Source organism: Aegilops tauschii, chromosome 5 (assembly GCF_002575655.3).
Source record: "Aegilops tauschii subsp. strangulata cultivar AL8/78 chromosome 5, Aet v6.0, whole genome shotgun sequence".
Classification (NCBI taxonomy): domain Eukaryota; kingdom Viridiplantae; phylum Streptophyta; class Magnoliopsida; order Poales; family Poaceae; genus Aegilops; species Aegilops tauschii.
In genome coordinates, this window is record NC_053039.3 from 137,555,009 (window position 1) to 137,576,965 (window position 21,957).

The window sequence follows — 21,957 nt, forward strand, 5'->3', positions numbered from 1 at the left end:
ACGTGCTTATTTTGAGCTGGCACTATTTGCAGATGCTACAAGCACTCCTAGGAAAGTGAAAACCGTGCACTGAGCTCACCGTTTGTGCATGGCAATGGCTGTCAGTGGTGTAGGCCCCTTCTTTCCCTCAATTGGAGGAAATTTTTCTTGAAATGCTTTGCTTCTGCATCAGTCTGCACATTAAGAATCCAGTGAATTAGCGATTACGAAAGACGGGATAAATAACAATTAATCGCTTGCTCTCTGCATAAGTTGTAAAATTAGGAAATAATTTTAGTAAGATTTTGAACTTATTCCCAAATTACAAATATATATATATAATGTACAGTGTCCCTAGCTTATTTATCTGTTCCATACAACATGTCAGAAAGTACAAAAGTATGCATGCAACTCTGAACACATGATTTACAGCAGCACATTTTATGGCAATAAAAGCAAGCATGCAATTCTGAACATGCCAGAAAATAAACAAATAAACAAACACTTCTGAAAAAATATGTCATGACAGTCATAATATTAAGTCCTTTCATGTAATAAAAACTGCATAATGAGAAAATGCTTCGATGGAATGGTCTCAAATTATTCACAATGGGCCCCTCATCCAACTTCCACCACAAGAAATAATTAACCCATTAAATTTGTCCTTAATAGTAGTTTACAAGTATGCTTGTTCTGCCTTATGTATGTGTGCAACACGTCAGATGCAAATAATTCCATCAAGTAATTATTTAGTCTAACCAGCATTGTGCTAAGCAATCGATCAATCAATTTATGCACTGGATCATATGCCAACATATATACAAATATCCCTGGTAAACACTGGATCAACCCAATTTACTCTGTGTGAACTAATTATCCATAACTACCTTAATTAAAGTAGTAGTCACTTAGGTCAGAAACTAAAAACATGATCCAGTTCCCACAATAGTTCCATCTACAGATAAACAACCAAACATCCAGTGCCAACCACTGTGCTAAGAATATCAAACTGAGCACACCTCATAGCAGTTCATAACTGCAACCATTTAAACCGCATACAAAATTCAATAAACTTTACCATATCTACTGTAAACAATACAACAGTGCATCAACTCCATGTACTCCTAAAGTACCATTTCTTTGAAATTCAGTCCATGTACTAATTCAGAAAATTCCTAACTACTACTCCTGCTGCACGAATAATTGAGTGAGTAAAGAAAGCAGATAGACCTGCCACTGCTTGTTTCACATTGATGTTTTTCAGTTGATCGATGGATTTAGAGTTCTGTTGCCAGCACTCCCTGTTTGTTGGCTTGCCGGAACAAATAAAACAAACTATGTATTTAAATATTAGGAGGGGAAATCAATCAAGCAAGCAGGGTAATAAAACAAATGATATATAGTGCTCGCTGCATGCCGTCACCTACTAACATGCACGGATGCATTAGAAACTGAACTTTGTGCACTGTCGGAAGGAATCACACTATCTATGCAATTGAGCAATCTGCCTCTTCAAGTTGAAACTGGTTGTGAGGAGGCCATTTGTATGTTGACAAGTGAAAAGCAAGATAGATCAAGTTTTGTTTTCTTGGTCCAAGAGATTAAAAAGAAGCTTTTAGAGAGGAAGTCATCTTACTCATGTATGACCGCAAAAAAAAACGTCGTTGGTGGGTTCATCTTACTCATGGTCCAAAATTGGTTTCAATCCAAACAAGTGCCAAAACTCATGGGCGTGACCAATATATTGGTAAGGCTGGCTTTGGTAGTCAACAAAACAGACCTTTATTCACGCAACAAAAAAAAGGTTTGGAGTGGCTTACCATCACCTGAAGAGGTAGCAGATGCTGAGACGGTCGATGTTGCCAGCTACTGCAGCGGGAGGCGGGCCACGACGGCGGTCAGATGTTATAAACTTTAGGGTAAAATAAATCACATAAAAATTAAGAGATGGCATTAAAAAGATAGCTTAAACTAAGAATAGAACGCATCAACTATAAAATTTTATAACATTTGCTATCTAAAGTTGCCAATTTGACAGAAAGAATGTAACTTTGACATAAATACTTGCTCCTAGGAAACAGCTAAATTGCACACATAAAAGAATGGCAGCATTCACTTAACTAGAATTTATGCGAGACTGATTCATCGGGATAATAAAACATGACTAGCTAATTTACAAACATTCCAAACCTAGGCACGGGTATCATCAAATGATCATCGAGGTTTAGGTCTATCCTATTATCATCGAGGTTTACAAACTATCGGTTTTTAGATAGAACTACCCCTACTGCAAACAAAATTCAGAAATTAGCCGTGCATCTACTGTAAAGAAGATCCAAAAGTTTGATATTCAGTGCAACATCTGGAAACAAAATTGCTCAAAGTTCTAGCAACTACTCCTACTGCAAAAACCCTAAAAAAGAGAGCTAAGGATGCAAAGATGCTGCCACAGCTTAAGGATTCAGTTGCTTACCATCAGATAAGCGGGATCCGTGCAAGCTAGCGGTTGCTGAGAGGGAGTTGATGCCGAGGTCACCGGCGCGGGGCGTTCCTGTATCTTGGCCTGGTGCAGCATCATGAGGCGGGCACGGAGCGATGTCCTGTGGCCGTCTGGCTGGAGCGGTAGGGATGTGGACGGGTGGTCAGACGCGCCGTTGGTTTAGGTGGCTGTGTGCCCGCGTCGCGTCGGTCGGCGCACGCAGTACCGAGTGCTTGTACATGTCATTCCTCCTTGCCGAGGGCGGCGGCGTCGGGAAGAAGTCGTCGTCCTCGCCGTGGATGTGAGGTTTGGTCACGGCGCCGCGGCACAGAAAGAACAGAGAAGGAGTTCAGTGACGCAAAGATTCGAAGAAGACGAGGAGGGGGCGGATCTGAGCAGCCCGCGTTGAATGGATTTGTGAGGCATGGGGAGTGACGTACCGGAGCTGTGGCGTTGCAGATCGGGGCGCGTCACTGCGGATCCACCTTCGACATTGCCGGAGAGGAGCGCCGCCACGGATCCGACCGGAACGGGACCGGATCGATCACCCGCATGTGCTCCAGGAAGCGCGCCCCGTCAGTCCCGCTCGGTCGCGCAGCACACAGCAGGCAGCCCCAAGGTCAGTGGATGCAGGAGACCGATGCGGTGGCAGGCGGGCATAAGAGTGAGGCTGCCTGCTCGTCGACGCGAGCGGCGATTCGGCGGGGGGAGGGGAAAGGGCGAGAGGGTTTGAGTGAGTGAGATGAGAGGAGAGGAGAGAGCGAGTGAGATGAGAGGATAAGGTAGGTAGAATGCGGCGGGGGGAGGGGAAAGGGCGACGCCGCGTCGCTTCAGTGCTCCTGCCGCCCGAGAGGCCCGCGTGCCAGGTGGGCCGTCGTGGCGGGCCGCGCAACAGCCCCGTTTGGGCCGGCCCAGACATGTTTCGCTGCTGCCTCGCTGTTTCTTTAGTTTTCTGTTTCTTTTCCTTTTTCTCTTTCTTTTCTTTTTTTTGTTTTTGTTTACATTTCTTTTCCTATAATTTTTTATTCTTTATTTATATTATTTCATTTTTATTATACTATTCAAAGTTCAATGCATGTTACAAAAGTGTTCAACGGTATATTAAGGAAATGTTCATGGCTTTTTACAAAAGTTCATCATCCATTACAAAACTGTGTTTTTTAAATTTGTTAAGTGTATATTACAAAAATTTGAAATATGTATTAAAAAATTGCTCAGGTTATATTACATAACTTATATCACTATGTATTTTTTGAGTTTTTTCAAAATAAGTTCGATTCTTAATAGGTCGCTCCGCAAGACTATCACTAGGTTTCTTTAAGACATGTTGTTAGTTTTTGGCCATTTTTCTACACTGCTGGAGTTCGTTACATCCAAATGGGCCGGCCCGGTCGCCCCCTGCCTTCAGCGAAGGCTCCTGTGTTTTGCTTAGCGCATGTTAACCTGGCCGGGCTGCAGTTATGCTTATTACATATACTAAGGGTATCACAAAAAATAAAAATAAAAACACATATACTTGGTTAATGTTGGTTAGTTAGCATGTTTATTTTTGTTTGTCAAATTTCAATAGCATATATAATTAATTTAAAATCATTTAAGCAATTTCAGATGACTACTTACTTATATATGAACATTATAGTTTGTTGTTTCCCCGAATTGTTGTATTAGTAAAATGATTTAAGCTGCATATTTTTCTAATATAATCAAAAGCATTTTTTATCACAGATAAAATAGTTGTGTTAGTTTCACGTTATATGATGCAGCAAAAAATACTATTTATATTTTAGCATATATATAAAGTGATGGGTTCCGACATACGCACTGATGTAACGATGACAGACCGCACTGAAACACCACGAGAAGAGGTGCATATAGCTAACCTTACTCTGTATGTATATTATATATGATAATATGAAAGGTCTATTTATATTTTTGTTTTTTCAGAATATACGAGACATGGATATGGACTTTGGAGATGCACAGAAAGAATCCATTGAGGGTTCAGATGCAATGTCGCTGGAAGGGGCCGGAAATTCACAACATAATAACGTCGAAGAGGTTATATCTCATAACAAACCAAAAAAGGATGCTAATTTACATGTTATCCCACAAGGTAATTTTTAATATTATTATCAATATTATTTTTGTGATATTGACTTTTGTATTCAACTTATTTTCCTCATTTTGTTTACTAAGTTGGCTCACTTTTTTATGAATTTGACAGACTATATTTGTACCCCTAGAGATATTACAGTCATCGAATCAATCAAGTCTGCCCCCAAGAATACCCAGCTCGTGGACATTGGAGATGCCTTGTTAGCAACCGACGATTTGAGATGCCTTATAAAAAATGATATGTTCTTACATGACGGTGTAAGACCAATTGCACAAACTTTGTAATTAATAATATGAACAATATATAATATCATAAAATATAAATATAATCTAAATGTTGTTTACAGGTGATAAATGCTTACATATATTGCATGCTTGCTCACAAGCATCTACAAGACAGGGCGGATGAAAGGGTACACATTATTAGCACGTTTGTATCTGGCCAAATAAAAGAAGACGGGGAAAGAGACATAGACCCATCAAAATATCACCGCATCGTGCATCATGTCAATACTTATCTACAGCAAGATATGGTTAGTTTTTTTGTCTCGTTATCCATGCATATAATTATGGATTGTTTTTATTTAATTCATAATTATAAAGATTTATTAATATTTATATCTAATTGCGATCGTGACTTGTATGATATTTACACCAGTTATTCATTCCGATTAACATGCCGGGCTACCATTGGTATCTAGCAGTCGCCAATGCCAAAAAACGTGAGATTCAAGTATTGGACTCACTTGGTTCTCGTGTCAAACGCAATGACCTTGCTACTACGGTAACTATATTTTTTTTACTCATCTTAACATATGTTTTGTTTGCCTTGTTCCCTAATATTTCTCATATATAAAATAGTTACTAGGACTCGAGAAGCGTATAAAACTTGTAGAGCACAGTCCGGAGTTTATCAGAGGTCATAAGTGGCCCGATCTGAATGTTACAAAATGGACGGTTGTAGAGCAGTTTCATGAGGCAATGCAAACCGATGGGTAAGCACTTGTTACAATGGTTTGTTTATTTGATTTATCTGTGTGGTATTGTAAAGGATTATTTTATAATATTATAGCGTATCATGTGGACTGTTTATGCTAAATTATATGGAATACTGGACATCACATGGACTGTCAGACACGTTCACCCAGGTATTCCATTTTTATACATTATCTCGTTAATTTATCTCAAAATATTATATAAATTGATTTTATATATATTTTGTAGGAGGATATGAAACATTTTCGAAAAAAATTAGCTGTCATTTTGCTCGATTCAGAGCTGAATAAGCTAAAAGGAGATCCCATATACCATCAACCTGACGATGAAGAAACTTTAGCTAATTCTGATATCGAGATCCTGGAGAATCCATCTGACGTAGTCAAAGACAAACGTCCTGCCCCAATCACTACAATACCCACGGACCAACGTAAATTACTTGCCGGCCTCTGCAACTACATCATGTCTATCGATGATGCCGGGTGTTTGGAGTAAGTATCATGTATCAATATTTAATGTGCGGATTTATAATAGTATTCTTCTTATCATCCAATTTATAGGAAGGTATGGGTCCGGAGCTCGACACCCGATCCAATGGGCTTAAGTCTTAAGAAACTTCAGTGCATACTTAACATGGAGCAGACCATGGACAATGACTGCTTCAACACAGCCGTGCGTATGCTGGCATGTGACGAGGGAGTATTGTTCACAGACCCTCCTGTGCACTACATGGATCTACGATTTTGTGTAAATCATCTTAACTCTTAATTCTATGTGTCATTACTATCAACATGTTGAAAAAATATTTGTTTTTTTTACTTAGTTCATGATGCTAGAGTCAACACGAGGTCAGAAGTTTTGCGAGAAGGAAACTATCCAGAGGTTGGCAACATTATTTGATAGCTGGCCTGAGATGGACAACGACATCTCATCGTGCAACAAGGTAAGTAAAGTATTTTGTCCATTGTTATCATGGTTTATTGTTGTTTCTAATACCTCCACTTGTAGATTTATCTTCCTTATGCATCCATCGGCCGATACATCTTGTACGTCATCGACAAAGAGGCACGTCGTCTATATATTATGGATCCTATTCAAACATCACAATCGTTAGAGGAGAAAAAATTGAGGCATGCACTGAAATTAAAAAGTTTTGCAAGGGATTTCAAAGAAGCACTCGAAATAAAGCTGCCTGGTTGGAATTATGATATATCTAAATGGCAACGTTTATTTCCGTCCGGTGTTCCAACGAGTATAGATGGGTAATGAATTCATAACAAAAACATTTACTTTTGTTATTACTATATTCTTTACATTGTTAATTTAAAGTTTTACAGGAATTTGTCTGGCTATTTTGTTTTTCATTTTATGCTCTGGTGGAACGGTGAAGATTTGGTCAAGCCGATTTGCGCGGTGAGTATTGTCCGTTACATGTTTTAAGACCTTCAGCGTGAAATTTTCATACTAACTACATGTATGCGTTTATGCAGGATAGGTATGAATTGAGGAATCAGTTTTTGTTATACTTGCTAAAACATCGTGGGAATGAAGCTAAAAGAAACTTACCGGATATTGTAAAAGAATTTCTTAAGCGCATCATCTAGATATTAATAGTTTTGTAATAGATGTTTAGTTGGAACATCGCTCAGTTTTTGTATGGACATGTCGTTAATTTTTCTTATATTATCAATTTACATTGCAAAAATGGACTTCAGTTATTAAATAATTATGTTTCTGTTATATTGTTTGTACGTGTGGAATTTAACATGTAACTCCTGCAAACTTTTTCAAGAGCCCGTGACAACGCACGGGCACTCTACTAGTTGCTTATAACTGCTGGGCCATGAGCCATAATAACAATTCTGCACTGGAAATTCCAGCTGGAATTAGCCGACCACCCCCGCCCATCACGAGAGATGCGTCTGGTCTAGATAACGAGAGCACTGCAGCGCGTGATCACATTAGCACTTTCGCATGGAGAAGTGCTACTGGTCCGGAGGTGTACGTGTGCGTGCTGTGCAATACAGGGGCTGCCTGAGATTTGTTTGAAAAAAGGAACCTGCAGTAACGTATGTACGTGGCTTTGGGATGCAACATGATTAAAGAAAAGGAGTGTTGAGAGTTTATGGTGATATGCTTGGTGTACCCATGGAGACTACCAGGAAATCCAGTTTTTCTTTTGGAAGTGTTGCAAATTGCGCACGGGATTTTACCCTAAGGTTGGCAGATTAGTGATGTGCGTATAAGGCTCGGAGGAGTCTGGAGCGTGTCGTAATAGGATCATGCAAACACAGGGCGTCAAGGCAATGCGTAGTTGTGCGAGGCGGACACGACGCAGGGTGAAGCATGATGCAGTCGGATAAGTTCGACTAGGTCGGACTGGACAGTCTGATGAATCGACGTGGATGTTGGTCAAAGCAGAAGACGGTGGTGATTTCAGCGACGACGACATAGGAGCGTGATGCTGATCGTGGCCGACTTCTGGGGTGTGGAAATACGTGGTGCAGGCCTGAGGGTTTGTGCGGCTTCGACAGACTATGGCGCGAGTTGCAGGTGAAGTCACATGGAGTCTGGGAGTAGCAGCGGTGCTCATGACGTATCTCAAGTCCAATGTACATGGAGGTTCGACGCACGGACGAATTCAAGGTGGTGGAGAATATTCGCCAAGGTGGAGTTTATTAGAGTTGTGTCGAATATTATTGTACAAGTTAGGTTACAGTTGGACTTGAAGTCGTACGATGTGTAGACAGGATATGGAGTCGTATCCAAGTAGGACACTTGTATCCTAAGCTTCTTATATATAGCGGGGGTAGACACACGATGTAACATATGCCAACATAATAGCACGGGCACGCGGGTGAGCTGGCGGCGTGTGCCGGCGCCCGGGCGGCCAGGGTGCGGTATTGTGACGGTGTCGTGGGGAGGAGCGCCCGTAGTCAGGCCCCGGGGATGTAGCCATGATGGTGAACTTCGTTAACAAATCTCGGTGTCGTGCTCGTGTGATTGCTTGGTCCTCGGTAGATCGACGGGGCGCCTCGGATTTATTCTAACACTTGTAATACTCCTCCATCATAGTGATTGTGCCTTCGTGCGTCCGTGGTTTTCTTCGTAAAGATTTTCACGTAAAAATATGTATGCTCTCGTGTCTCATTTATCTCGTTATTATCTGACATGTGCCTCCGCCTGGTTGTAACTATGAAAACCGATTCCCCTAGAAAAAACTATGAAAACCGATTAAGAATTTCTGTTTCTTTGCCTACACCTGGAGTTTCTGTTTCTTTGCCTACACCGCTACACGTGAGTCGTGACGCAAGCTTAATGGCGCGCGTGGTCACTGTGACTACTAGTTTGGTCATCTAATTTCTGAGTGAGCTTAAAAACCACCACCAGTTTATCAAAAAATGGCAACCTATATACGTGTCCCCAGAGTTTGTTGGGGTGGTATGTGAACCCATATCGGCAAAGTTGGTCTTGGCATGCACACCTGAAAGACGACGCACTTGCTGCTCCGAAAGCACTACAGGAATGATGGCAGTAATAAGTAGCCGGAGGAAATCTAGCGCCACCGAGGATCCCACATTCCCACTTTCAGTGGAACTCTTCCCCTATAAAATGGCCATGGAGAAGAACTTCGTGGAGCCAGCACTCGTCTCAAGTCTCAACGACAACGAGCCTCCCACACGCGCACTTCTAGACGTGGGTGTCATGGCAGCCATGGCGGGTCCGGCGGAGAGGAAGATGAAGGTGTGGGAGCTGGTGCTGCGGTGCCTCGTCGGCGGCTTCGGCGCGGTGGCGGCGGCGCTGGTGGTCACCGACAGCCAGACCCGGACCTTCTTCTCCCTCGAGCGGAGGGCCAAGTACACCGACATGAAGGCGCTGGTGCTCCTGGTGGCCGCCAACGGCGCTGCCGTCGGGTACAGTCTGCTGCAGGCGGCGCGCTGCGCCGTGGCGATGGCGAGGGGAGGCGGCGCGCTGGTCATGAGCAGCAGGGCGCTCGCCTGGTCGGTCTTCTCCGGCGACCAGCTGCTGGCGTACGCGATGCTGGCCGCGACGGCGGCGGCGCTGCAGTCGTCGCTCCTCGGGAAGCTCGGCCAGCCGGAGCTGCAGTGGATGGGGATCTGCGGCCTCTACGGCGCCTTCTGTAGGCAGGTCGGCGCGGGCATCGCGTGCGCCGTCGTCGCGGGGCTCGCCGCCGTGCTCCTCGCATCCTTCTCCGCGTTCAACCTGTTTCGCCTCTACGGCGGCAACAAGGGGAGCAGTAGTACTAGAAACGGCTCAACGTGGTACTAGGATAGAAAGTCAAGTCAGTGAAGATAAAATCGATCTCAGCTACTTCAGATTTCAGAATGTAGAGTGGATCATGAGATCGATCGGTGAATCTTTTTTTAACTTTTCTTGGTGTGACTCAACAAGCTGGACTGAAGACATCGATCCTAAAGCATTGCGGCTCCTAGGTTAGGACTTCAGATCTTGGTGTTCTGCACCAAAATACGTAGTTCCCTTTCCAATTACAATCAAAATATGGTGTTGGCCTGAAGCTGGTGTATATGTGAAAGATCCCCCTTTTGGTAGAGCACACACTAGCGCACTACCGCAAGGCACGCGTGCTGGTAGTCCACTGACCCTTCGGGAAAAGAAGATCATGATGTAAATCGCAGCGAAAGGTTTAATACGCAACATTGTGTATCATTTCATTAATAGGAAAAAGAGAGTTACATTGTTGCATGTCCAAACTACATACACTAGAAAGCGTAGAATGGGATGGCATGAGCAGGAAGAAGGGGATGCTCAGCCCGAAGTGAGCATGCTAGGATACTGGCAGGATAAGGCTAAGGGGGTGTTTGTTTCCAGGGACTTATTGGTTTAGGGACTTGAAAAATCCCTATAAGTCCCATCTAAATCAAACAGAAGGGATTTATAGGGACTTAAAGTGGGCATTTGAGACTTATGAAATAAGACTCTCAAGGAGAGTCTTATAGGGACTTATAGTTGTAATATGGTCTTATAGGGACTTATAAGTCCCAGGAACCAAACAGGTAACTTATAAGTTGGGACTAAAAAAAGTCCTAGGACTTATGAACCAAACAGGGCCTAAGTCCTTGATGACGCGAACCAAGTTAGTCGAGCTAGGTGTGAGGCCATCGAAGATATCAGCGTTTCGATGCTTCCAAATATTCCACGCAGTGACAATGACGATCGACCTAAGGCCCTTACGAAGGGAGGCTGGTGAAGTATCCATAGTCGAGGAGAACCAGGCAAAAAACCTGTTGAACAAGTGGTGAGCTGGCACCAAGAGAGAACCTCAGGAGATGGCCAGTCGTCTCCGGCTCTTGCGAGCAGAGGATGCAGATCAGGCCATGGGGGAGGCCATGACGGGCAAGTCGATCGGCGGTCCAGCAATGACTCTAGTTGGCAAGCAAAGGAAGAATTTAACTCCAAGTGGTACCCGGTTCTTCCAAATAAGGCGCCAATTGGTGGTAATTGTGCTGCCCGAGAAAAGAGCCTTGTAGCAGGAGCTCGCAGACTAAACTCCGTCGTCCGTCACTTCCAACTGATCAAGTCAGGGTTCGTGATTAGCGCAACAGTCTGAATGAGGAGCCAAACCTCGAAGTACTCAACAAGGGCAGCAGGAGACAAGGCTCCATGGATGTCAGAGATCCAGGTTCTGCCTTGTAGCACCTCATGCAAGGTCCGAGATCGGCGATGGCGGCGACGACACCTTATGTCAAGGTTGTGATTTCTGACAGAAATTTTCCATGGAGCCAATGGTCCGACCAAAAGGGGTAGCTGCGGCCATGGCCAAGACTCCAGATGGTGGAGGCACGAAAGAATTGGTGAACCTCGAGGTCGCTTGGAGGCGGAAGGTGAGACAAAGGCCGAGAAGAGTCAATCGCCTGCAACCAGAGCCAACGAACACGGAACTAGATGCGATTGCGATGGAGATCGTGCACTCCCAGCCCACCAAGATCCAGTGGGCAACACACACTTTGGACCAACTAACCAAGCAAGAGCCAGTGCTAGCGTCCTCCAGTTGTGCCAAAGGAAATCCCAGATCACTCGGATGACCTTTTTGAGGATAGGAGGAGAAATCACCATGGCGAGAAGAATGTGAACTAGAGTCGCTGATAGCACATGACGCACCTGGGCCAGGCGTTCGCCTCACGAGAGCAAGGAGGCTTTCCATGTAGCGAATTTCTTCAAGAGCTCGTTTACCAGCGTAGGAGTTGAGAATATGCCACTTTGCAAATGGATAGAGGAAGGCCAAGGTACTGAATAGGAAAGGGTGTCACCGGGCAATCTAGCGTGGTAGAAATATCATCACTGGCGGGAGGCATGCACTAGAGGGGAGTGGCCGAGCATTTTGGCAAAGTTCATTGGCAGACCAGAGGTGGAACCAAATTTGTCCTGGAGATGTCAGATGGCCAGTAGCTCGGATCAGTCAAGATGGCAAAATACCACCACGTCATCAGCAAAAAGGGATACGCTGGATGCGCGTGTTGGGTAGGAGGTGTTTAAGAACTCCAACCTAAACCGCGCATTGTAGAAGAGAGTTCATGGCATCTATGCAAATGGTGAAGAGCTTCGGTGAAAGGGTTCGCCTTGTCGCAAGCCGTGGGTGTGGCAATTCGGCGGTCCAGGATCCCCTTTGATCAAAACAAGCGTGGAAGCTGTGGAGATGCGGATGGAGACCCATTTCCACCAACGAGGACCGAAACCAATGTGTGCGAAGGTCTCAAGTAGAAAGGACCATGACACGGAGTCGAAGGCACGTGCAATGTCCACCTTGAGAAGAACCCAAGGAGACTTGAGGTTGTGTAGCTACCTCGCCATTAGCTGGACCAACAAGAATTTGTCGTGGAAGCTGGAGCCCGATATGAAGGCACTTTGATTGGTGGACACAATCTCTCCAAGCCATCGTGCATCGAAGGGAAAAAAACTTTGGCAAATAGCTTGATAATTAGGTGAATAAGGCTGATGGGATGGTAGTTGAAAAGCGCCGAGGCGTCCGTCCTCTTGGGGAGAAGGGTGATTAGGGCTTCGTTCAACTTCTAAAAATCTCGGCCGTTGAGGGATAATAACTTGTGCAATTCCTCACACGTGCCATGCTTCCCGATCGGCCAACAAGCACGGAGGAATTCCGCGGTGAAGCCATCGGGCCCCAGAGCCTTATCGGAGGGAAGTTTCTTGATCGCTTTGGAGAAAGGCTCAAGCTCAAATAAGTCAAACGAGTGAGGATCAATGGTGTCCAAGTAAATGGAGAAGAGACACGCCTCGCGAGATCCAAGGCTTCTCTGGTCAACCCAGCCTCACCGGAAACGCACGTATCACCAACACGAAGATCTGCGCTAAATCTATACTCGTCCTGCGAAAGGTTTATGGCATGGCGCGATGTGATACTAGATAATTTTCTACACATTGCTACTATAATTTATAATAATAAACGATTAAGAATAAATAGGCCTCCTTTGGTTCATTATAATTTTGTGGAAATTCTAGAGGATAGGAATTTTGTAGGAAAAAATATCCTTTGAAGCTCTTTGGTTTGTAGGAATGTGTTCCTATTCCTATGAAGAATATGAATCAATCTCCCACGTTCAAAGGGACAAAAGATTAGCCTAGATTCAATGAAAAAGTCCTATCCTATGCATCAAATGGCGTGTCTTTCCCTGTAGGAATTGAGATACATTTCATCTCACTACTCTGTTTTTCCTATTCCCATGATAATCCTATCCTATGAACCGAAGGAGGCCTAAAATTTGATGGCGGGGGACCCCTTGGATTAGGCCCATGACCAGGATTCAACACAAGACACACAATATGTCCAAACGGCACGAGTCCATGTCACTAGAATCACTCGGCCGTGTTGGTATCACAAAGCCCATCCCGCTAATGAGTATCGTAACATCCATCCGATTGGACCAAACATGGTCAATCTTGTAGACGTTATCAATGACGCCTTTTAGGAAAACAATATGGCGCTGGGGTAATTTGATTAGTAAAAACCATCATTATGGTTAAGTTATTACATCATGGCTCATAAGAGTCATCGTACTACACATCCTCATTGTCCCATATAAAGCGAAGATGGCAGTCATCAGACCCCCCCCCCCCCCCCCAATTATAACCATATTGTTCATACAAGAGAAAAACATCCAGTAGAAGTTGGTTCTTACCCCCAAAACAAGGCCCTCTGAATCTAGATAAAACATCTTACGTGTGAAGTCCCATACCTATACCATCCACGAGCGCCTTGCCTTCACAAAAAATGCAAATCAGAAGTACTGCCGCGAAATCCCAGTGACTGTTACCGACCACCGTGAGGAAAGCGCGTGCTGGAGCTGTGATTCAGGCGGGGTCCTCTCCAGTAATCAATGGAGGGCTTAGGCCTGGACATCTTGTGTGCTTCGGCACGCTGTACTTCATCGCCAACGATGTTTCATGGCATCCTGACTTCACAACATTTCCAAAGGGCGCAATGATCACCGCTGGGACATGTACTTCGTTGCAAGCCTCGCTAGCATCATGTGCCTTTAGCTTTCGGTCCCTCTCCAGCTGTCAGGGTGGAGTCTGAGGCAATTCCTGGGATCTTGGCCAGCCATGTGCATCGACAATGTTGCTTCCTAGCTTCTCAATATAGTTGGTTCCGAGTCTGTCACATCACAGTTTTTTTCCCAAATATGGTATTTGGGAATTAATTTTTTTCTATAAAATCCCTTGTTTGCTTACTAGTCAACTAACATTGCCTAGAAATATTCTTGATGATTGATTTTGTTTGCTTTGATTGATCAACCTAGTGGGTCAAAGGCCCTGTGCAAGTAGTTGAAACTTGGTTATGTTTTGGTTAAAACCTAATATAATAGAAAACAGAGAGTTGAACAAAACCCTAGAGGGGTTAGATAGAAAATACTTTCCCCAAAAAAATATTCAAAATGAAATGAAGATGGGTCAAGAAAATCAAGTTCAAGAAAAACAATAGAAAGCTATTTTGAAAAATACAAAATATGTTCAAAGAAATATTAAAACAAAGCCTAAAATAAAAGTGCGGAAAATATATGCTCAAAAGGTCCAAATAAAATGTTCAACATGTTATAAATATTCATGAATGAATTTAGGGCAAGTTTATTTTTGAAAGAAAAAACAGAATCACAATCAAATAGAAATAATAGAAGAAACAGAAAAGAAAAAGGAAACAGAAAAGAAGAATAATAATAAATAAACCCTGTCGAGCCAGTGAGCCAGGCCACATCCCAGCTAGCCAGCCCCATGCCTCAACCCCCTCTCTCATCTCCCTCTGACGCTGACGAGCAGGACCCACCGATCAACTTCGTCAACCTCCAATCGTTGCCCACGCGTCCATGACCGAGCGTGCATTGTGAATTGACTGCACGACCGTGTCCTATTTAACCCCCTCCCCTCATTCTACAAAAGGCCTCTGCCTTCGATCCACATCGCTAGCAGGCTGCTCCACCGCGATCTCACCTTTGCTGCACTGACCTAGAAACCCTGGCGACGATTCCGGCCACCGCAAGCCCCATCTCGACCACCCGCTGCCACCACTGCATCCACCGCATGTCGGCTCACCTCCTAGACATCTTTGGCTCACTCATAGCCCCCCTAGAATCGCACCCTCAGCATCAACCGATGCTCTCCTCCGCCGAGAGCTCGACTCTGGTGAGCCCCTAAGTATTTGACGACCTCACCATGTCCATTTGATTCCTCGTACCCGTGCACATGTTCTGACCAACTCTCGCGTCTAGATGCACAAGATTTTGACGCCCACATCCACGCTCGAAGCTCCGCTGGTACACTTGAACTCCAGCGAGCTCCGTAGCAGTCGTTCTGTCAACCCAATGCACGCCGAGGCCACCAACGACCTCACTATGCACCACCGTGCCCGTACGTGCTCTCCGCCGCCCCTGGAGCCCCCTAAATCGCCAACGAGGACCACACCCGAGCGCACCGCCGCCCCATTCATGTTTTGTGGTGAAGTTTCAACGATTCTCGGTGACCTAACCGCCTCGTGTGCCCCGATCTGTTCTGTCCTTTAGATCTAGATCGTGCGATGCACAAGCGTACACTTAAACAGAATCGGCATCGACCAATCGCACGTTGTCATGCCATCAACCTTATCCGCAAGATTATCAACTTGATTTTCCATTTAATGTAATTAATTGGTAATTTTGCAAAAAAAAAACCACCGAACATCCAAACACTCATAACTTTTATTCTATAAATCCAAGTTGAGTGAACCTTTTTGCAAAATTGTAACACCCCGCATGTAACTTGCCATGTTTGTAACTCCGACTCTTGCCATTTCCGGCTATGTGATATGATTTTCCCTCCGTTGTCGGGTTTTGTCTTTCGTTTTGTATTTTGTCATGTCATGCATTTTCATATCATGTCATCATGTGCATTGCATTCGCATACGTGTTCGTCTCATGCATCCGAGCATTTTCCCCGTTGTCCGTTTTCCAATCCGGCGCTCCTATCTCCTCCGGTGCACCCCTCTTGTTTTCTTTCGTGTGCGTGTGTCAAACTTTCTCGGAATGGACCGAGGCTTGTCAAGTGGTCTTAATATACCACCCGGAGACTACCGGTCAAGTTTCGTTCCATTCGGAGGTCGTTTGGTACTCCAACGGTTAACCGGGCATCCGCAAAGTCCATTTGAGTGTCCAGCAAAAACCCCTCCAAAACCAGCCCAAAACCCACCAAACTCTCTTCCATGCTCTAGGTCGTTCGATCGCCCACCTCATTTGGAGTCTCCTAGCTCCCTCTACCTATAAAACTCCATCTCCCCCGAAAAACGAAATCGCAGACGAAACCCTAGAAACTCCCTCCGCGCTGCGCCGGACGCGTCCGCTCCGGCCGGACAACGTCCGCCGCGCCGCCCGGCGAATCCGCTGACGCCACGTGGCCCGCCTCCGGCCTCCCACCGCCGCGGGCCCGCCGGCCCGCACCGCGCCCGCGCTCCTCCGCCGACCCGAGCCGCCGCCTGTTCGCCGGCCGCCACCGCGCGCCCTGGCCGCCGCCGCCCGGCGTCTCCCGCGGGTCACCGCCGGCGCCGCCCGCACCGGCCACCGGCCCGCCGCCGCCGCCGCTCCTCTCCCCCCGGCGCCTTCCTCTTCCTCTGGCCACTCGGCCCCTCGTCTCTTCCGTCGCCGAGCCCGAGCTCGAGGAGCCGGCCAGATCCGATCGAAAACCACTGTACGTTGACTTTTCTCGCGACCCTCTAATTCCTCTAAGTCCTCAGAAATCTTCAGCAAGTGCCCTTGTTCGTATAGCTATAACTCTGTGCATGTAGCTCCGATTCGCACGTGTAGTATGTCAAATTGTTCGTCTCGTGATGCTCTTCATTTTGTTCAATTGCATCATGTTCATTAGAGGTCATCTTGATGCCCAAATCTCTGTTGGAAGAGGGCTAGTTGCTGTTATTCTCTGGTTCTTGACAGAACTTGGAGATTTGTCATTTTTGTATCATTTAATCTGTGCATCTTTTGAGCATGAGCTCTACATGTGTTTTGAAGTATGCCATGCCATCTTTCCAGTGGTGTAGTCCATGTATTTTTGTGATCTCTGTGGTGACTAGCACAAGCATGCAAAGTAGGCTCCGTAATATTTCTGATTTCAGGGACTTAGTGATTTCTCTAAGTCCTTGTCTGCTGTAATTTTGTTGCCATGTAAACTTGATGCTACAGAGAGATCCATGCATATTTTGGTGATATTCAGTAAGGATGTTTTGTAGATATTGTTGTAATTGATCCATGCCTGCAATTTTTTGCAATTATGGGGTGCCATAGCATGACTCAATCTTGCTCTACGTTTGCTATAAAATATTTCTGGCAGATTCTTAACATGACATGCATTTTTGCCAAGCTTATTGTAGTTGATCAATACATGCTATGCTATTGTTCTTGCCATGGATAGCTTCATAAACATGCCATATTGCTGTAGGTATGCTTGGTTTGTCATGCATTGCTCTGTAGTGAGTGCATCAAGCTCACAAAGAGGCCTACATATTAATATTTCTGCCATGCTCTGTTTTCTGCAAAGTCTGAAACCTGATAACGAAACTTGTTATGTTTACATGCTTGCCATCATATCTTCTGGTCCTTTTTGGCTTATGGTCAGTAAGGGACTTTTGTCATATGCTTTTAGTAGAACACTTCCATGCCTTGTTTTGCGATGTTAAGTTCCTGTAGCATGTTGAATTCGTGCTCTGAACATTGCTACCTGATGCTGTTTACTGCCATGTCCAGTTTTTCACAAAGTCTGTGAACCTGTAATCTTTTGCACTTTTGCCATGCTTGTTTGAGCTTGATATGTTGTGAACTAGCCGTAGCTCAGTGTTTATCTTTTGTCAAGTATCTCCTGTAGATTATTGCCATGTGCTTTGTTGCTATGTTGGGGTGCTGTAGCATTGTTTCTTGTTGCATTTTAAGTGCTATCGTGCTGTTTATCGCAGATTAGTGTCATTCTTGTTTTGCTTGCCATTTGCAAACCGTGCATCCGATTCCGGTGATCTTTATATCGATTTCGACCGAAATCATCTCATCTTCCAGTGGCATGCTTGGTTTGCCAAGTTACTGCCATGTTCATCATTTTCCTTCCGGAGCACGCATATGCATCGCATATCATATCTTGCATATCATACATGTTTTGCATCATGTTGCTTGCGCATTTCTCGTTGTTGATTGTGGTTCCGTTTGTTTGTGTTCTTGTCTTGGGTAGAGCCGGGAGACGAGTTCGTGAACGAGGAACCTGTCGAGTACGCTTACGAGGATCAAGCTTTCGACAACTCTGAGAACCTTGCAAGCAAGATGACCACCCCTCGAAATCACTTCTATCTTTGCTATGCTAGTTGTTCGCTCTATTGCCATGCTCCGCTACCTATCACTTGCTATATCATGTCTCCCATTTTAGCCATGTCAGCTCTAACCATCCTTTCCTAGCAAACCGTTGTTTGGCTACGTTACCGCTTTTGCTCAGCCCCTCTTATAGCGTTGCTAGTTGCAGGTGAAGTTGAAGTTGTTCCATGTCGGAACATGGATATGTTGGGATATCACAATATCTCTTATTTAATTAATGCATCTATATATATTTGGTAAAGGGTGGAAGGCTCGGCCTTATGCCTGGTGTTTTGTTCCACTCTTGCCGCCCTAGTTACTGTTATGCCGGGATTATGTTCCTTGATTTTGCGTTCCTTACACGGTCGGGTGATTTATGGGACCCCTTGACAGTTCGCCTTGAATAAAACTCCTCCAGCAAGGCCCAACTTTGGTTTTACCATTTGCCGCCTAAGCCTTTTCCCCCGGGTTTTCGCGAGCCCGAGGGTCATCTTTATTTTAAACCCCCGGGCCAGTGCTCCTCTGAGTATTGGTCCAAACTGTCAGTCGCCGGTGGCCACCAGGGGCAACTCTGGGCTGGCCTATCGGAAGCTTGGACAATCCGGTGTGCCCTGAGAACGAGATATGTGCAGCTCCTATCGGGATTTGTCGGCACATTCGGGCGGCTTTGCTGGTCTTGTTTTACCATTGTCGAGATGTCTTGTAAACCGGGATTCCGAGACTGATCGGGTCTTTCCGGGAGAAGGTTTATCCTTCGTTGACCATGAGAGCTTATGATGGGCTAAGTTGGGACACCCCTGCAGGGTATTATCTTTCGAAAGCCGTGCCTGCGGTTATGAGGCAGATGGGAATTTGTTAATGTCCGGTTGTAGATAACTTGTCACTTGACCCAATTAAAATACATCAACTGCGTGTGTAGCCGTGATGGTCTCTTCTCGGCGGAGTCCGGGAAGTGAACACGGTCTGAGTTATGTATGACGCAAGTAGGTGTTCAGGATCACTTCTTGGTCATTGCTAGATGACGTCCGTTCCGTAGCTTCTCTTCTCGCTCTCATTTGCGCAAGTTAGCCACCATATATGCTTTTGCCGCCGCAGCTCCACCTCATTACACCACCCTTTCCTACAAGCTTAAATAGTCTTGATCTCGCGGGTGTGAGATTGCTGAGTCCCCGTGACTCACAGATTCTACCAAAACAGTTGCAGGTGCCGACGATGCCAGTGCAGATGATGGCGTTGATCTCAAGTGGGAGTTCGACGAGGAACGTGGTCGTTACTATGTGTCTTTTCCTGATGATCAGTAGTGGAGCCCAGTTGGGACGATCGGGGATCTAGCATTTGGGGTTGTCTTATTTTCATCTGGATTTTGACCGTAGTCGGTCTATATGATTGTATTTTGGATGATGTATGATGATATTTATGTATTGTGTGAAGTGGCGATTGTAAGCCAACTCTTTATCCCATTCTTGTTCATTACATGGGATTGTGTGAAGATGACCCTTCTTGCGACAAAACCACTATGCGGTTATGCCTCTAAGTCGTGCCTCGACACGTGGGAGATATAGCCGCATCGTGGGCGTTACAAAAATGATCCTTATGAAACATACTTTCATGATGGAAAGTAAAATTTGGAACTTGAGTAGTCTAAAATTTGAATTCAAACAAAACAAATTTGAACTTAAAATGGGCATAACTTGCACTTTAGAAATCAATTAAATTGATTCTTTTGGCAAAAGGAATCTAGTGAAATATAGTTTCAACTTAGCTACTATAGTTCAAATTTTAAATAATTTAAAATCTGAATATAGTTAAAATAGTAGCTATAATTAAAACATTATTTAAACCCAAATCTAGTTTAATCTTGAAATAAAAATTTAAATTTTGAATATAGTTAAAACAGTAGCAAACCCAAATCTAGTTTAATCTTAAAATAAAAATGTATATTAGAATAATTATTTTGCAACTAAGTTAGAAACTTAAAATTAACTTAGTAATTATCTTGGATTATTATTTGACTTTAGAAATTTTAATTTTAATCTAATCCAAAATCTAGCTCCCTCTCTCCCCGGAGGGCCAAGGAAGAAGGAGGGGGGCCCTTCCTCGTCTCCTCCGGTGGTGTCGGAAAGCCACCGGGGACATCTATGTCATCACCAACAACAATAACTTCTCCCGCGTTCTCATGGTGATGTGTGAGTAGTTCATTAGCTATGTGTTGATCTCTCTCTCATGTTCTCGATGGATTAAATCTTGATGTATCATGAGCTTTATTAGTATAGTTGGATCTTATGATGTTGATCTCCCTCTATTCTTGGTGAATTGAGTCTTGCTCTTTGAAGTTTCTTCATGTTGGAATGAATACTTGGAATTTGAGATTACATGGTGCATGTCTATTAACTAACTTGCGGATACCCATTGTGACATTGGGATACTCTTAACATAAAGGTTGAACGATAGTTACATATGGTGTTGTCGTAGTATGATTTTTGGGACTATCCGTGCCACATTTGTGGGTGGTTTAGTAGATCAAGATTGAAAAGACAACTTTGAGGTGGTTTGCTATTTAGCGCACCTACACAATTTCATCATACTATCTTCAATAGAACATAAACTTTGGAGTGATTCTTTGTTGCACTTTGAGGGATTATCATGTGGTTTTATTATGTTAATGATGTTGAGAATTGGCACTAGTGAAAGTATGAACCATAGGCCGTGTTTCCAAGCATCGCGACACCATTTTATTCACTTTTGTTACTTGCTACCTTGTTGTTTTTATTTTTTCAGATTACAAAAAGCTATTTCTACCATTTATATTTTTTAGATGAACAGGGAGCTTCTCCCCGACTCCATTACCAGAATGAAACCAACATAATATCATACAATCAGCTCATTAAGAGGAGCAGTTCAGCTGGGAATAAACTTGAAACTAAAAGCACATCTCAGAGAGATGGTTTTGGCATGCAGTCCGGGAACAATCAGATACTAAGTATTCTCTCGCTCTCATCAGATCTTGACTACCTCGCTAGCCTTCCTGAACTTTGACGACGGCGCCATGTTAACCTGAGGAGACCAGCAGGAAGAAAGGATCGACACTGGGTTGTTCGTTGCGCATTTGTCTTCAGGAGCTCACTTCTTTATTGGGATTGGAAGTTGTCATGATCAACACCGAGCTGTTCATTGAACTTTTGTCTACCATCCGTCTTAAATATTTATCATTATCTCTTTGCCGAACTAGCGCGCCTATAAACCTGACAATTGTATTATGTGTGTTGGGGACACAAGATACCACTTGTATTTTATTGTAGGGTTCTTTGAGAGAGAACCACCTTCATCCTACACCTCTCGCAGATTGATAAATCTTAGGTCATCCACTTGAGGGGAATTTGTGTTGTTCGCAAAACTCTGCGCTCGGAGGCTCAACAAAGTCTACAAGATAAAGTTGCCTAGTAGACATCAGGTCGCAATCCAAACCATAGAATACTGCAGAATTTTGACTCTACAATGGACCATGTCCGATTCTACTAATTTATTATCTGAGTTATTTGTTTT

At 44.3% G+C, this 21,957-nt stretch overlaps 1 protein-coding gene across 1 annotated transcript; it reads left to right on the plus strand.

Moving 5' to 3' along the window:
• The first annotated feature begins 9,156 nt into the window (after positions 1-9,156).
• LOC109734170 (CASP-like protein 2B1) lies at positions 9,157-10,196 on the plus strand. The gene has a single exon (XM_020293384.4). It carries the CDS (start codon positions 9,182-9,184, stop codon positions 9,857-9,859), a length of 678 nt encoding a protein of 225 aa, XP_020148973.2. The 5' UTR covers positions 9,157-9,181; the 3' UTR covers positions 9,860-10,196.
• The last annotated feature ends 11,761 nt before the right edge of the window (positions 10,197-21,957 follow it).

Excerpts from the sequence above, each read along its gene's own strand:
- LOC109734170 (XM_020293384.4), top strand. The coding sequence starts at position 9,182 with ATGGCCATGGAGAAGAACTTCGTGGAGCCAGCACTCGTCTCAAGTCTC.